At 42.8% G+C, this 15,654-nt stretch overlaps 1 protein-coding gene across 1 annotated transcript in view; it reads left to right on the top strand.

Annotated features, from left to right (window-relative positions):
• The window catches only part of AGBL1 (AGBL carboxypeptidase 1), a 246,363-nt gene that overhangs the window by 75,018 nt on the left and 155,691 nt on the right, over positions 1-15,654 (top strand). The window contains exon 18 of the mRNA XM_062501147.1: positions 10,007-10,187. Coding sequence (XP_062357131.1) covers positions 10,007-10,187 — 181 coding nt within the window. The remainder of the gene's footprint in view (positions 1-10,006; positions 10,188-15,654) is intronic.

Genomic DNA, 15,654 nt, shown 5'->3' with positions numbered 1-15,654 from the left:
AAAGGACAGCACATGTTTCACTTCTCTTTCTTCTGGGGCTTCCAGGACTGTTCTGCCGGCTGACCCCTTTATTCACGAGAACCTTTTTCTATGTTTTGTAGCAATTTGGAGGGATTAAAAGAAGATTTTCCCTCACCCAGCCTTCCTACCATCTTACTTCCTCGAACAGATGACTCTTCCTAACTTGACACTTTGCTCCCTGCAGTGATTGATGCAGGAAGGCATCATCCATTAGACATTGTTTTGCTGGCATTTTAAGGGAAGAACTTACTGACCTGAGACAGGGACTGCTTAGTGTGTCTTTCCACAGGCTGTTTGAAGTTTTTGCATGTTATCTGCTTTATGCAGTGGCAAATCTTGTTCCACCTAGCTTTGTCAAGTGCTCTGGGACTCAGATGGTGCTATATGAGCCTGATTCCTTCATCTTTAGGATATCTCAGTAGTAGAACTGCTTGAAAAAAATACAGAACTTAGTTGGGAACTTCAGGGTCCATCTCTGCTATTCCTCTTGGAAAACTTAAGTTCTCCTAATGGTCTGTCACACAACACATCACACAGTCTAGGACATGAAACATGGTGCTGCTTATGCCATGGTATAACATTGGGCCCAGAATCAGTTTTGCTCTCTTGATGATCTGATTGAAAGGCCTTCTATGTTGACCCCTTATTTATGTTCCTTTCCTCAGGTATTTGGGGAGTTTATCTAAGACCTTACCATGAAGCAAAGATTAATTATTCAAAATTTGGAGACAGTTTTACCTCATTGATCTCTTGTTTGTGGAAAGCAAGAATTTCCTTTGGGATCAGATCTGAACAGTGCAATTCCAAGATTTAGACTAGACTTAGACAGCAGTGATGTAAAAGTCAATTTAATGATGCCACAAATGAGGTCAACCTGCAGAAGGTCCTTTACTGTGAAGCTGTTGACACAGTGAAGTGTTAGAAGATATTTTTGTAGACTTTCTGTTTATTTCCATTTTCCTCTGAGATTTTATATGTAAGAAAACACACCATTTAGAATTCTCATAGTTTGCTTACTCCAGGAGAAATACAGAATAATATTTTTAAGAAACATTCCATGCTTGAATGATTCTGGAGCAATAAATGATAAATATCAAATCAAGTGAAGACTAAAAAATTAATTTTTACCATCAGAGGCAGTCTGTGATGCTTTTTATCTTAACAAAAAGTGGTATTTTTTCACTTTGACAATGAGAAGCTCTGATTGCACTTTCTTTTAATATATTTTACTACTTTCAAGTCATTCCCTGAGGAAGACTTCAAGTCAGGGAGAGATGGATCTGTGCCACTTAAAAGCACAGCACATATTTAAGAATAAACATTACTTTATGCTGTAGGTGGTAATAGGTGGGTTTTAAATACGTTCTGCATAAAGAGTAGAGAGGTTTTTTTACAAACTATAGAGTTTGTCTTCTGTAGAGCAGAACAGCTTGAAGTACTACACAACTTAAACTTGTGTTAAAATGTTAAACTTGGCTTTTTCCCAGTAGTGAAAGAAACACTGGCAGGTTCTCCATTTCTCATGCCCATTTTAGGGCTCACAGGCCTCATTGCATGTTCTAAGTTCATCTCAGAGTGGACAAAATATTGAGATCGTCACCCAGTTTTTTTACTATTCCTTTCATGCCTGGATTTCCCAGAAGGAGAATTTAGCAAAATTTGGGCTTCTTAACTGGATCCATTGAAGTTAGCAAAGAAAACAAATTCCTGTTGGGTTCTTTCTGTCCCCAGCCACTGCAAGACTGTTGTGTACAAAATGACTTCTTGTGCTCTGGGCAATGTGGTTTTAATGCTAACTTCCACCTCTCCACAGGGGAGACTTTTTAGTGTAACTCACTGATATTCAGTCTAAATGTTCCTTTGTGGAGTTTCTTCCCATTAACCCCGGATTCACCCGGGTTTGGCACTCAGAGCAGTTCCTCTTGCACTGAGCCTGCTCTGGGAGGGATGGCAGTGCAGGGCACAGGGTGCTGTACTGGGTGTCAAGGCTGTGTCCCCCACAGGCAGGAGATGGGGATTGAGGCATTACTCACTCTGTGTGAAAGCCATTTATTCCTGGAGTGTGTTCTGGGGGCATCCCCTCTGCCAGCAGCTCCTGCTCCAGACTGTCCATCTGCTGCCCTTAAATTCCACACAGAAGCTCTTAGTGCCATCCACAGGGCAGGGGACATGGCCAGAGGGCAGCTCATGCCTCAGAGTTCACAGCTCAATGATGCTCTGCCCTGTAGGTGCAAAGGCAGCTTGATCCCTTCAGGGATCAGATACTCAGAAGCCTCTCTGGCATGGGATCTAACCAGAAAGTGCAGTTGTTGCTCTTACAGTGTTGAAATGTGTCCTTGCAAATGAGAAAGATGAGCTGTGAGTGAGCAGTGGGTCTGTAGAATGAAATGTAAAAGCAAGGGGTGAAAATATTGCTGGTTTGGAGCTGAAGCCTTATTAAAGTCCTGTCTGTCCTATTTGGGCAAATTCTTTCCAAAGTATCGTATGTCACCAAAATCCCATTAAACTGTCAAATAAATTATCAGGGTTTCCTTTTTCCATCACTGTGGATTACCCAGGGAGATATTTTTATGACAATGGAAGCTTTTTCAGTCTGCTCCTCCTGCCTGATTTCATTTCAGATGAAATCCTTCTCTCAGAAAAGAGCCTATGGATTTTATAGCTCTGTGGATCTCTGCACTCTGCCTGCTGCAGCAGCTGTCCTTCAGGTCTTTGTGTACTCACCTCCTGCCTGCACCTTCTTTTAGGCACGGGACAGTTTAGGGCAATGTTCCAGTTCTTCTGTCAGTTCATCTTTTTTGTCTTTGTGCAAAATCCCCGGAAGGTGAAAGTCACATATATGCCTAACTTGAAAATACTGCTTTTTACTACTTGCCAGGTCTCAGTAGCCTTGCATCTCTGCAAGACAGTCTACATTTCTCCCATGCTGACTGAAAAACACATGGATTGATGGCCTGGCCATGGCAGTACAAAATACTTGAGTATCTGAAATTGCCTGCTGCCACAGAACAAATTAAATCCATAATGTGTGTGTTATAGAAGCAGGGGATGATAGATCCTTGCCTGCCTTCTGACAGATAATCTGGAGCTCCCTACATCAGCTACCTAGATCATGTGTTGGAGCTGATCTTAGTGGTTGCTGCTCACACCTTTCAAGGCATATGTAAGCAGAAGCTGAGAAATTGTAATATTAAGGATAATAGAGAGGCTTTGGAAAATCATTACTAATGACAGAAATCCCAGAAATTTTATTGCTCCAATTTTGAAGTGGCAAGACTATCACTAAATGAGCAGGTAAGACAGAATTTTCCATAAATAATTCTGTTCTGTATGTAGGAAGAAGCCCTAGTTATGTCAGTGTATGATGATGAGATATTTCTGAAATATTAAGTATTTCTTATTAGCCACTAATTAGTGGCTAATGGTTAACATGGCTTAAAATGGCTAACATTAAGTTGTGAGCAGACACCTTCCATCAAAGAGAATACAGGAGGTGGCAGAGCTGCCTTGTGGACTGGAATAGTAATTCCACCAGCCCTCAGAACAGAGAGCTGGTTCCAGAGGAATAAAGGGAATCATGGACCAAGTTTCTAAAGGATCTATCATGACTTATGTGGCCATAGACCTCTTCTGGCACTGTTTTGGGTACTGTAGTGGACTTTATCAACAAGGACCCATCAGGAGGGAGGGCAGTCAGGTCACCACAGGCTGGCTTAATATAGTACCTTGTGTTTCTTTTTATGCAGCCTAGTCCCAGTGGACAGTGAGGACAGGTGATTGCAATCTTTTTATAGCAGCCTTTTTGCAATTTAAAGGTTATTTCTCCTTCCTCTCTGTTCACGTTTTTCTCTCTGTGTCTGAGACCCATTTACTCTAATTTTTCAGCTTAAGACTTCTAAACATTTTATGATTTTCAATGTCCTCCTCAGTTTTCATCTTTTTTTTTTTAACCTGTAGCAGGCAGAAGTGGGCACAGCACTGCAGCTATTTAGTTTTGCTCACTGGGTTGACCAGAGGGAAGTAACAGGGTGTTCCTTGCCTAGGCTGTGATGTTGCCTGGTGTGGGTCCCAGGAGACCTGCCATTTTTGCAACTGCTTTGCATTATTATCTCATCTGCTGTAATCCCCTGGTCCTTCTTGGCAGTACTTTTTCCTAGTCAGCTGTTCCCCATCGTGGTTTCATGACCTTGAAGTGTGGCTGAGGGGAGCAGAGACTGACGGGCAGCAGTGAGCACAGGTGTGGGAGGTGCACCCAGGCAGAGGAATTCCTCTGCTACTGACGGCCCTGGGAGGAGGTAAGTGCAGGTAACATGCTTGACAGCAGCCTTATAAGGTACCTGCATGATTTCAGTTTTGAAGTCTGATGATGTTTGAGCAGCTCAGGGTGTGTAGAGTGATGCTGGATATGCAAATGAGTGCTGAGTGGGTGTATCCAGGACTGGATGATGCAGTGGTTGGAAATTTCTGCTGGACTAATGCAGGTGCACACACTTGGGATGAGAACGTTGGTTATAATCTGATTATAAATATAATCTATTTGCAAAGGGTTATAGTAGGCTTCCCATGAGTGTAAGTACTGAAAATAAGGTTCAGTTGTTCCCCAGCCTTCCCCAAGGGGTATGCTTTGATTTGAGCTGGAATTAGTTCATGGGGCTTTCCTTTGCCTTCAGTCATACAGAAGGTCCTACTAAATAATGATGGTGGTTCCTCCTGCTTTAAGAGCTTGGGATTTTTGAAAGTTCCCCAAAACAGGCTGGGCAACTTGCTTACCAATTTCCTGGAGTTCAAACCAAGTGTTAGTAGGAGGTCAAGGTGAACTGAGGCTGAGCAGACTGTACCCATATTCAGCTCCCTGATCAGCTCAGATTCAGAGGTAAACTAATTCATGAAACATGTGCACAAAATAAGGCTACCAAGTAACTTGGAGGCTGAAACTCTCCTATCAAGCAATGAAGGTAGAGAAAAGGCAGTTGAGATCATTTGTAATGTTCACTTCTTTGCCACAGGTAACAGTAATAATGCATATAATACAGAAATATTTAAGAAATTAATAGCTCATTGATAATTCTGGAAAACAACAGCTGATCCTGCTAGACTGTATTTTGCCTCTGTATTAAGATGTGTCTGCTTTGGAGCATTTAGACAAAAACAGGCACAGCAAGGAGACAGCAATCTGGGGTAGGGGGAGATGGGCATGGAAGAATTATTCTGTCTTAAGGCAGCTGAATGTCTGACAACTGGTGGAAAAGTTTTAGGAGGGGAGAAAAGTATCTGACACCGATTCATTGTTTTCTGTGATCTCAGTATTTGATGTTTTTTACAAGTATACTTTAATATATTCATTGTACATCACACTGTATCCTGTATTCTCTCTGGCTTTGCATAACTCAGCAGCCTTGGGCATGCCAGATGTATCCAGGACAGGATGCAGCTCTGACATGCATGGAAGATCTATGCCATGGTGCTCCTGTTTACCCATCATTTACTCACAGAATAGCCTGTAGTGGGCACAGCTAATTAAGTTGAAAGGAAAAGTTTTGCTTTCTTGGTTTTTCTCTACTGTATCCCGGGGTAAACTTGGCCTTTTGATCTGTGTAATGCTCGTGATAGTCATGCTGTACTTAGACATAAAGGAGAAAAAGAAGTCTTTGTCTTAATGGCCCTGGGCTTGTGCAAAGAAAAGAGAGGTATGCAGAGGCACAGCCAGAAAGTTTCAGCCCAAGACCCAGATCTAGATTGAATTTTTCACATGCTGTGTACATAATTCCCTTTGACTCCTTTAAAAATCCTAGCTGTGTGTCATTTCAATGCTCTGTTCCTTTACAAATGGCATGGCTCAAACCTCAGCTTGAAATAATTTAGGACAGCAACCCAGGTCAGTGCATCTGGAACTGCTTTTCATTTCCTTTCTGTGCTCCCCTTGATGAGGGACACTGCTGTGTTAGTGGGGTTTTGTTCTTTTCTTTCAGGCTTCTCATTCCCAATTGATGTCGCAATTAGTGACATCAAAGTCACCTCTTGATGAGCCTTGGTGATGACATGACTAGAGGAGGACCCTTAGTAGCAAGAGATTAAGCAGCAAGTTAGCACGACTGGAAGAACAAAGCTCTCATTTTCATTCATATATCCACAGTCCAAAATGAGTGAAGGGAAGGAGAGATGGGAATTAGGTGATGCATTAGTAAAATTATCATTCAAAAGTTCTTTGCTTGAAGTTTTGCAAGAGGAATCAGTGGTTCTTTAATCTCCCACCTTGGGTATTGTTGATGCCGTGTTATATTCTGGGCATGTCGAAATGTAGCACAGTGTAAGGAGACATGATTTGTTGGATAAGGCTTTATGTAGCATGAAAAGGTTCCTCTACTTTCCCTTTTTATTATTTACATTCCCAGAGAAGGTTATGTGTCATGTGGGCTTTGCAGAGATAAATGGCTAACCTGAGCTTTCTGGCAGCTTCCTCAGAACTTGGAAAGGAGCTGCCTAAGTGCTGGCCTGAGGATTCTGAAGACTTAAGCTCAGTTCTGGTCCTGGAAGGAGGTATATGAGGGAACCTGAGGTTGTGACTCTTTAACACGGGTTTGGCAGGGCATGGGGAAGAGCAGAGGGGGCTCTGAAAGAGCAGAGAGAGAAGGGTAGCTGGGCACCAGTATAAACCAGTAAGCTGTATCGGGTAGTGCTGGTCTGGTCTGGTCAGGACTGCAGTTATGCGGGTTCTGGAACTCAGGAATGAAGGGAAGCAGCTGAACTGAGGGCAGAGGTCTCGACTGGTGCTGCCAGCTGAGTGTGGAGCATGGCTGGCCAGCGCTCTGTCTACTCCTTTCATGGGCTCCAGTAATAGCAGTTAGCACAATAATTCCAAAGTAACTGGATGTGCTGTAAAACATAGGTTTGGGCCACTCCTGCTGTTTTCCAGGTGTTTCAAGAGAAGCAAGTTTTATGGCCATGTCATCAGCTCTTTGCTCTATTTGCTGCTTCGTTAGTTTTCACGCTGGGAGCACTCTGGGGGAGCAGCACTGGGATGTGGGATTTGGCTGGGATGGCTCCTGTGAAGGGAACAGATAGTTAACAAGCTCTGTGATTTCCTTGCTTGTACAAACCTTCCTTATGACTCTCCTGTGGGTGGATGTCAGAGCGGTGGATGTGCTTGGCAGGAGGGGATCTTTCAAAGGAAACTTTTGCTGGAATTGAGAGATTTCCTTGGCTGGACCTGCAGGCAATGGGGCCCTCCCACAGGAGAACAGCGTAGGTGATGTCTGGTCTCTTTCCCTGCCCTCATGTTTCCTGAGGTTTAAGATCTGGAGACTCCAGGAGCTTTTCCAACACTGAGTCTAAGTAAGACAAACTTGACTTTGATGAGCCTTGAGAGAAACAGCACAACTCAGGTCTCTGCCAGCCCTGTGCTATTGCAATTAACAGAATTATGGCAAGTTATCCTGGGTTTCTGACACGAGAAAGCTGTTGCTTAGAGGTTTTTTTTTTTAAATTTTATTTTTATTATTCTTATTTTGACTGAGGAATGAACCTCTCAATGAAGATGCTGAGCTCTATACCAATATCGAGAAGAGCTAAGAGTTGTTAAAGCTGTATTCATCAATTACAAAAGAGAGTACATTTTATTTTGTTCTGTGCTATTTACAGCTGCTGTCCATTAGAAGTCCTCAGGAGCCTCATTCCCAGCTATAACTGCACAGCCCCATAAGTTTAGCTCAGCAATGAGCCTGCAAAACAGCACTAAATCATGGTGATGGGAGAAAGGAAAAAATGTTTGGAAATGGCAAAATGCATCTGATGTCTTTGTGAAATCTGCTTTTTGTTTGTTGCTATTATAAGGCATTACTAAGGTAGATGGTAATGCACAATTAGCTGGAGGAGAATAGAACTAGTGTACTCTAATTCTGGGGCAAAAAAAATCAGAATGACTGGTTCTGCAGGAGCTAAAGGAGTCTTTTGCAGTCCATAAATGCCTAGGGCACTTATGAGTACACATTGATGAATGTGTACTACCCCCCCCAGTATGGTAAGAATTATAAAAGCCTAATATGTGATTATTGAGAAACAGAGTCCCAGTAGCTTTACTGGACCAGAACATGATTGCTCTGTAGGAGCTCTTCAAGCTGGGAGTGCAGTTCACTCCTCTAATGCCCACCAACTGTTTAAGAGGGAAGTGTGGATGTGGGATTATTTCCAAATCTGAGTGTGTCCCTGTGTGATGTATCTAAACTGTGCTGTAAAGTATATACTGAGCAGAACTATTCAGAATATACAGTGAAGGAGAGGAATTAGTGTTTATTCCTTGTTTAAGCATGAAATGAGAAATTTCACCTGTATTCCCAGCTCTGACACAGCCTTTTCTTGGTCAGACAAACAGCTGAACAGCTCTTCATTGCCATCTTTATTTTTGGGGATGGTGTTCTACCTCCCTGTTTTACTATGATTGATTAATGATCTGTAAAGCATTTGGAAAGGGAAGGATGGCTTTGGGAGCTAAAGACAAAGGCATGCAAGGTGCTAATTCAGCATTTTGTTTACAAGGGCACTCAGGTGATGCCTTTGGTTTTGCGTTCTGTGCTGTTGCCTCTCCCAGTCCTGTCAGCTGCGGGCCTTCAGCTCACGAAGGGAGCAGAGCCTGAGCTCTGACGTGTCCTCATTGAGCAGGACAAACCTGCCCTGGCATGGCTGTGATGCCCTGACAGATAAAGGTCTCCACTGAAGTAAATCTGTCAGTTTGACTTGTGATAGTGAATGCTCACAAAAGGATCATTTTGAAACAGATAATTGCTTTTTCCTTTCCTTTTATTTTCTGTGCCTGGCAGGTGTCTCCTTCTGCCTTCTCCTGTTTCCTTGGCCCATCCCTGAAGTGTGCTCAGCACAGATGGGATCTTCAAACAAACTGCTGTCAAACTTGGTCTTTTCTAAGCATATGTATGCTAAGAGTTTTTGGAGGCTTGTAACCAGACCAAATGTGTTTAGTGGCTTTTTCACAGGAACAGCAAATAATGTAGGAGATAACAAGGAAACTTTTGCTGTTAAGTTGTAAGTCTGTTTGGAAATAGGTTCAGTAGAAATTATCAATGAACTGTTTAGTAAAAATTCAATTTACTCCCTTTTTTTTTTTAAAAGCAACCCCCCAAATCCCCTCTACTACCTTAAATTGCCACAGCTTATGTTTCCATGCATGAAAGTAGTGCTAGAAGCAGATGAACTCTTCTAGTTGCAACTTCTGAAAATCAGCCTTTTTAATCTGAGTGAGCATCTATATCATATAAAACTGAAAAACTCCTTCCACCAAAAGCAACATCTCGCCTTAGCTACGTGCATTGCTATTTCTGCCTTTTGTTGTATAGTTATGGAATGATGGTTAGGTTTGAGTACTCAACCCCTGCAGCTTTGGCAAATATATTTGTGTATTTCCTTTAATTATATCAGTTTAGTTCAATTAATTATGATTTTAACCCTACAACACAAATTATTTCCAGAGATCAGGCAGTTTGCATGTCCTTGGAGCCCCTTATGGGTGGGCAAATCTGCTTAGATATTTAGAAAGTTCTAAATTGTTAATGATGAAATTCTGAAAGTATTGCAGGATCTTAGAAAATTAAATGCTTTCTTCCTCCCTTTTACACCTTAATGAAGTTTGATGGGATCAAACATTCAATAATTACTAGAAAGTATGGTGAAGCTTTTTGGAAAGGCAGTAACCTGCACCTGCAGAATGCTTTCTAATGGTACACGTAAATACCTATAAGTTATCACAGAATCAGCAGAGAGATCAGGATGAAATGGACTCTGTGCTGGTTCTGAGGACCAAGTCTGTGATCAGTTTATAAATAGCACCTTGAGAAAATATCTTGAATGTCTAGGGATGTATTTTTCTTAGAATGCGTTTTGGATTGCTATCTAAATTCAAAAGAAATAAAATCCACTTGCAAAGATCTCCAAAGAAAAGTCCTGTTTAGTCTAGGGGTGTTTTTGCTTTGTTCTGCAGGCAGCCGTCCTTATGTGTTTCTCACAGCCCGTGTTCACCCTGGTGAGAGCAATTCCAGCTGGGTGATGAAGGGGACCCTGGAGTTCCTGGTGAGCAGTGATCCCATTGCTGAGCTCCTAAGGAAATGCTTCATCTTCAAGATTGTGCCCATGCTTAATCCTGATGGAGTCATCAATGGCAAGTGAGTTGTGACATGTGCTTGTTCTGGGGCTTGTCTGTGCACCCAGCAGATCTCATCGTCAGTGTTTGTGCTGGAAAAATTCCCTTTGCCCCGTGTTTTATTCATCCTGTTATCAGTCCTGTGTGGAAAATGTGAATCTGAGACATGGCCTGGTATGCTGTCCTGCATTTGTCAAGTGCATGTGGTTCTGTACTGTCTGATCTTTCAGTTCCCTGGAAGGAGTGTGAGTGGTGCTGGAGAAGCAGGATCTTTACTGGCAAGTGGAGGTTTATGCATTCTGCTAAAGCAGCAGGGCAGAATACATCTGCAAAGCAGATATGCCTGGGAAAAGCTGGCTGTAATTAATTCTCTCTATAACCTGGTGGGGGGAGGATGAATAAGGATTTCTTAAATTTTCACAGAAATATTTTTCTATAATGAACCTTCCTCCTTCTCCCATCTTCTTTTCAATCTTCCTTCCCACATTTCCTAAGAGATGCTGAATCTGATCTTGGAAAAATATTGATTCCTTTTTTCATTCTTTACCTTATACCCTCCCTATCCACCCACGCTAACTTCCCTCTCCCTGTACATGACTGGAGAAGGTACAACTCTCCCCCTCATGTTGAGCTAAAATATTGTTGTGTGAAACCTTGAAGAGAGCATTAAGCTAAGGTAGGCTCGCACTTTGCTAGAAAACAAATCTCCTCCTGTCTGTGGACAGTGGAATTTGTTAATTTTGGGTGTTTGTGCAGTGGCAATGAGTTAGTAACTGTTGGTCCTGCCCCATGCAAGGACAGGACATCACGATCACTTCCCACCAGGGGCTGCTGTCTTGACCTGGTGATGGGGTCTTGCAGGGTTTGCAATGACTGCGTCCCCTGGCTCATTGCAGAGGAGCACATGGCAAATGTCAAAGCTGAAAGATGGGTTTAAACAAGCACTGGAACACAGCAAAGTGCAGAGGAACAACTTTTCTTGAGCTACAGTCCCACACCTGCTTTGGGGTTGGCAGTGCTGATGGAGTGTTGCAGGAACAGAAAGGCAAATCCTGAGCAACAACTGCATTGAGCTGGGTTTCAAACTCGTTTGAGTTTTGGGTGAGTGGTTCACCAGGGAGCACCTTGAGCTTTTCTGACAGTCTCTAGTCTGTGAAGTCACAGCTTTTGTGCTGCTCTGCTCCCCAGAGCCTGGATCTGCCAGAAATGTTGGGAGGACTCTTCAGAATAGGTGGGTACTGCCCCAGGGTATCCAGAGCCTCTGTTGACACCAAATGCTTTCTTGATCCTCACAGACAGAAGGAACAAGAAAAACAATTGTGGCTTTTCTCCCTTATTTTTTCCTCTCACTACACTTAGTTAAATTTCCCATCAGATGCAGGACTGGAGGGAATGGCTGACCTTTTCCTCCAGCTGTCAGGAACCAGTGTAGCAGAGAAGGGACCTTCAGGAGGGAGAATGTGGCTCTTGGTGACACTTGAATGAAGGGTATTGCCCAGGCCTGTGCCACACAGGAGGGTGTTTTGAGTTCCATGGTGCAGATGAGCTTGAACTGTAGTTAAATACGGTAATGAAGAAAATTTTAGTAAACCTTAAATAGATAGTACCAGGAGAACAGGGACTTGGCCACATCTCCTTTACTGATCATGAGGCTGGGGAGGGGAATAAATAATTCCTTTATGCTTTAGTTTGGTTACATTTCTCTTGTGAAGCCTCCCATGGCCCATATATTCTTCTTGTTTCTTTAGACAAACGTTTTTTAGTAGCTTTGGTTCCTCCTATATTAAAAGAAATATTTTTGTTCTGAGCCTCAGGTTTACTGGTAGTGTGTAAGTGTGTGTGGGTCTGTAAGAGCTTATGGGAGTGTGTAAGAGTTGCCACCTTCTTCCTCTTCCTTTACCTGATTTTAATGTTTCCTTTTTTTTTTTTTTATCTGCTTCCCTTTTCTCACTCTTCCCTCCTGTTGAATCAAGGAGGCTTTTCACTGAAAAGAACTTGATGAATTTTGTAAATTAATGAAACAATGGGTGGAGATGGGAGCTGGTGAGTCTTTTTTAGATGAAGGAAATTTATTGGAAGCTGCGTGATTTCTCCAAAGCCTTGGAGTAACCATAGTAGCAGCTAGGTAGAGGAAATCCCAGTTTTTCTTTTGGAATATAGCCATGGAGTATTCTTAATCCATTTTAAAAACATCCTGTTCCCTCCTGCACCTGCCCTCCCCCAGCACGGGCTGAGTAAGCTTTGCTTCTCCAAGGTGAGGCAGGTGAGCTGCTGGGTTTTCTCTCTTGTTGATGCTCCCTCCCCTTTAATTTACTCTGTCTGTTCCTTGTTTACTCAGGGGATTTGTTCATTATCTCCTCAAACCTGTCAGAGAAAATCTACTGTTTTTTTGACAATTACTGAAATAAAGAGATAGAAATGCCCACTAAAATCCCTTCTAGAACAGTTTTCCTCTGCACACACTCAAAAACTACAAAGGAAAAAAGGACCCTTTGTAACCTGGTGCCTCCTGTTTGGATCTTAAGAGGAGGAGAAGAAGCACGTTTGTCTCTATACCCAAACACACTATTTGTATAAATGACCTTTTTCTCTCCTGTATTAATGCTTACTCTCCTGAATGGGCACATTGTGTTCTCTGGCCAATAAGAGGCAGAAAGGATCAGGGATAGGAAAAGAAGCTAATGGCTGGTCTGAGGAGTTGGTTTATGATGCAGAGCTGCATCCTTAAGGACTAAATCTTGAAGTGATGTTACACAACTGCAGACATCCCTCCTTCTCTTTATTGCTTCTCTGTGGTCAGAGGGTTGAAGGAGAAGTTTAGTTCTAAATTGGTGCCATGCACTCTGCAAACACACTCCAAAGGCTCTCTCCAGACTGGTTAATCTATGATGTGTGTGTTTCTCTAAGGATAGCTCAGAGATGTGAGGAGGCTGGGAAAGGAGTGGTTTTGAATTAATGGAATCTCTCTCTAGGAGAGAGGTGCTACAGGAATTGTGTGCTGCTCTTTGGCAGATGCTCTATGAGTCTGTCCCCTTGTTTTCTTCAGAGATTCTGTACCTAAATTGTCATCACCTTGCCAAAAGTAGTTGGGTAGGCATATGTGGAAGGCAAGGCATACTTGGATAAAAAAGAGCATTTTGTAAATTGTGAAAGACTCAATCCTCAGGTGCACTAGCTGTGCTCTGAGATGCTCATTGTAAGGTGGCAAGAGTGTGCACTGGTGCTTTCCTTAAGACCTCAGAGATGACAAAGATGCAAGTTCCGTGAACATCTGTACTGGAATACTTGGTGGCTCTGGGAGGTGCATATGAAATGTGGGCTAAGTTTCCTCAAGTGGAGCAGAAATTTTTACACCTCTTTGCTGCTTTGGTGCCTCAGGTGTTGCTTCTGTTGCCTTCCACTGAGAGGACAGTGATGGATTTGAGAGCTTAGGCTACCAAATGTGGCTAGTGCCTGCACAACACAAGATAAAATATGAGTCGCAGTATTTATTAGCTCTCATTTCTGTGAACTGTTCCTTGGTGGAACAACCAGAAATGGTGTCTGGCCCTGCACCACACACTTGTCTGAGTTCCTCTCTGCTGTGGGAGGTGCCCCAGTTTCATCCAAGGCTCTTTGTGCTGTGCTGATGTGACAGCCCATCCTTGGCTCTCCTTCTGTGATAAACATCCCCCTGCAGACAGCTGCACCCCAGGACTCTCCCTTCTGACAGCACTTCCAGTGCAGGATTGTTTATTCCTTCCTTTATCAGCCAGGGCTGCTGGGCCCTGTGAGTTATTAGCTCTATTCACTCATTGTCAGTATTTCCTCCTTCGTAAATATGCCCCCATATGTCTCTGCTCCCAAGGAATATGCTTTCTTTTCTATTTACTGCTTTTCCCAGGCCCCCACCTCCTCATTGCTCTCTCCACCCAACGGCCCAATAACAGCCAAGGAGATAAATAAGTTCCATAACTCTTCCTAGCTATTATTTTTTGTTGTTGTTGTTGTTGTTGCCCTGCATGGTAATATATATAATAACAAGGAAACAAATCTTATTACTGAAGTAATTACAATAAATAAAAAGCTGAGAGGGGAGATGAAGGAAGGGTCTGTCAGGGGAGTGATTGCAGTAGGATTTTTAAAAATTTAATTTACTCGAGATGTTCTCTGCCACTTTGCTGATACCCTGCTGAGGGGGGCTGTGTCTAATTAGCAGCCAGCTGTTGTTTTAACACCCTCACCTAATTTATAGTGTGCCTGAGCCTCTAAAACAGGAGCCTGTGTGATATCATTGTGGGACTCAGCACCAGCTTCGTGTCAGTAGCTGGTTTTATTGCTTGGTGGTTTTGTTTCCTCAGAAGCTGTATAGCTGAAATTTTGGGTGCTTTGCTACAATTCCTTTTTACTTCAGCATATCCTATGTGCTTTCAGGAGTTTGACCCAGAGAGTGAACACAATTTGTTGCTTAAAACTGCTCGTCCCAGTGTCCAGCCTAATAACTAACACAGCTGCTGCCTTTTGACTAAAAGGTGTGTTGTGGTCAGGATCTAGGGTTTGTTTAAGTTCTGGAGCCTCATTCTCCTGTTGGCAGGTTTCTCATGGAAGTATCATATTGTTCTTGCTAATAGAATGGAGACTGCAGTATCATCTGTCTTCTAAATGGTCATGAAATCTAATTAGTTAATGGCCATATTAAAAACTGGAAGGATCCAAGGCATTGTTCCATATTTCATCAGTCTCCCAGTTGCCAATGGCCAGAGCACGTGCAATCTTTGTAAGCTCTTAAACAGAAAAGGTGCCCAATGAGTTGTGTGTGTGTTCCTGTGCTCTTTCCTGTACAATTGATTCTGGTGATGCAAGGTTACCTGGAAATTTTACTCCAGAATTCACTGGGTTTGGGCTCAGTGATGTTCCTGCCTTGGACTAATAAACACTTCAGCTTCCAGCCTTGGGAACGATTTCATTTTGGATAGGTTCTACCTTGCATTTTCAAGTTAGCATGAATATTAGATATGAACAGGTTGTTCCACAGGCTCAGAAAGGAATCCCTTTGTTCTGCATTCATGTCTGTTTTCCAAACTGATGATGTGAGTTTGTAATCAAATGTGTGCACTCCTTTGAAGACATTTTCAGGAGCCAGGAGACTGGAGTACAAAGCTGGCTTTTAGTGAAGTTAATGAGATGATTGAATTATATTATAATTCTTGTTAGCTTGATTGTGTGTCATTATCCCTTTTGTTTGTTATTATGCTTATTTGAGTCCCATTTGTGGGATATTATTCCCATCACAATTGTGCCCGTGCTGGGCTCTGTAGAGAGAGAGGCAAGGAGCAGCTGGTGCCTTGTTAGGGCCTGGTACATCAGTGCCACAGGCTGTGCAGTGGGATTGGTGGCAGTGAAAAGGATGCTGGGCTGTTGGCTCCCATGCAGCCTGGCCCAGCATCTCATGAGGCACCTCATGGAGCTCTGAGTTTGTAGTCGCAGCTCTTCTGGATTACATCTTGACA

The sequence above is a fragment of the Cinclus cinclus genome, chromosome 13 (genome assembly GCF_963662255.1).
Source record: "Cinclus cinclus chromosome 13, bCinCin1.1, whole genome shotgun sequence".
Lineage (NCBI taxonomy): Eukaryota > Metazoa > Chordata > Aves > Passeriformes > Cinclidae > Cinclus > Cinclus cinclus.
Note: the sequence above shows the minus strand (reverse complement) of the source record. Positions and strands in the feature narration are given on the sequence as shown.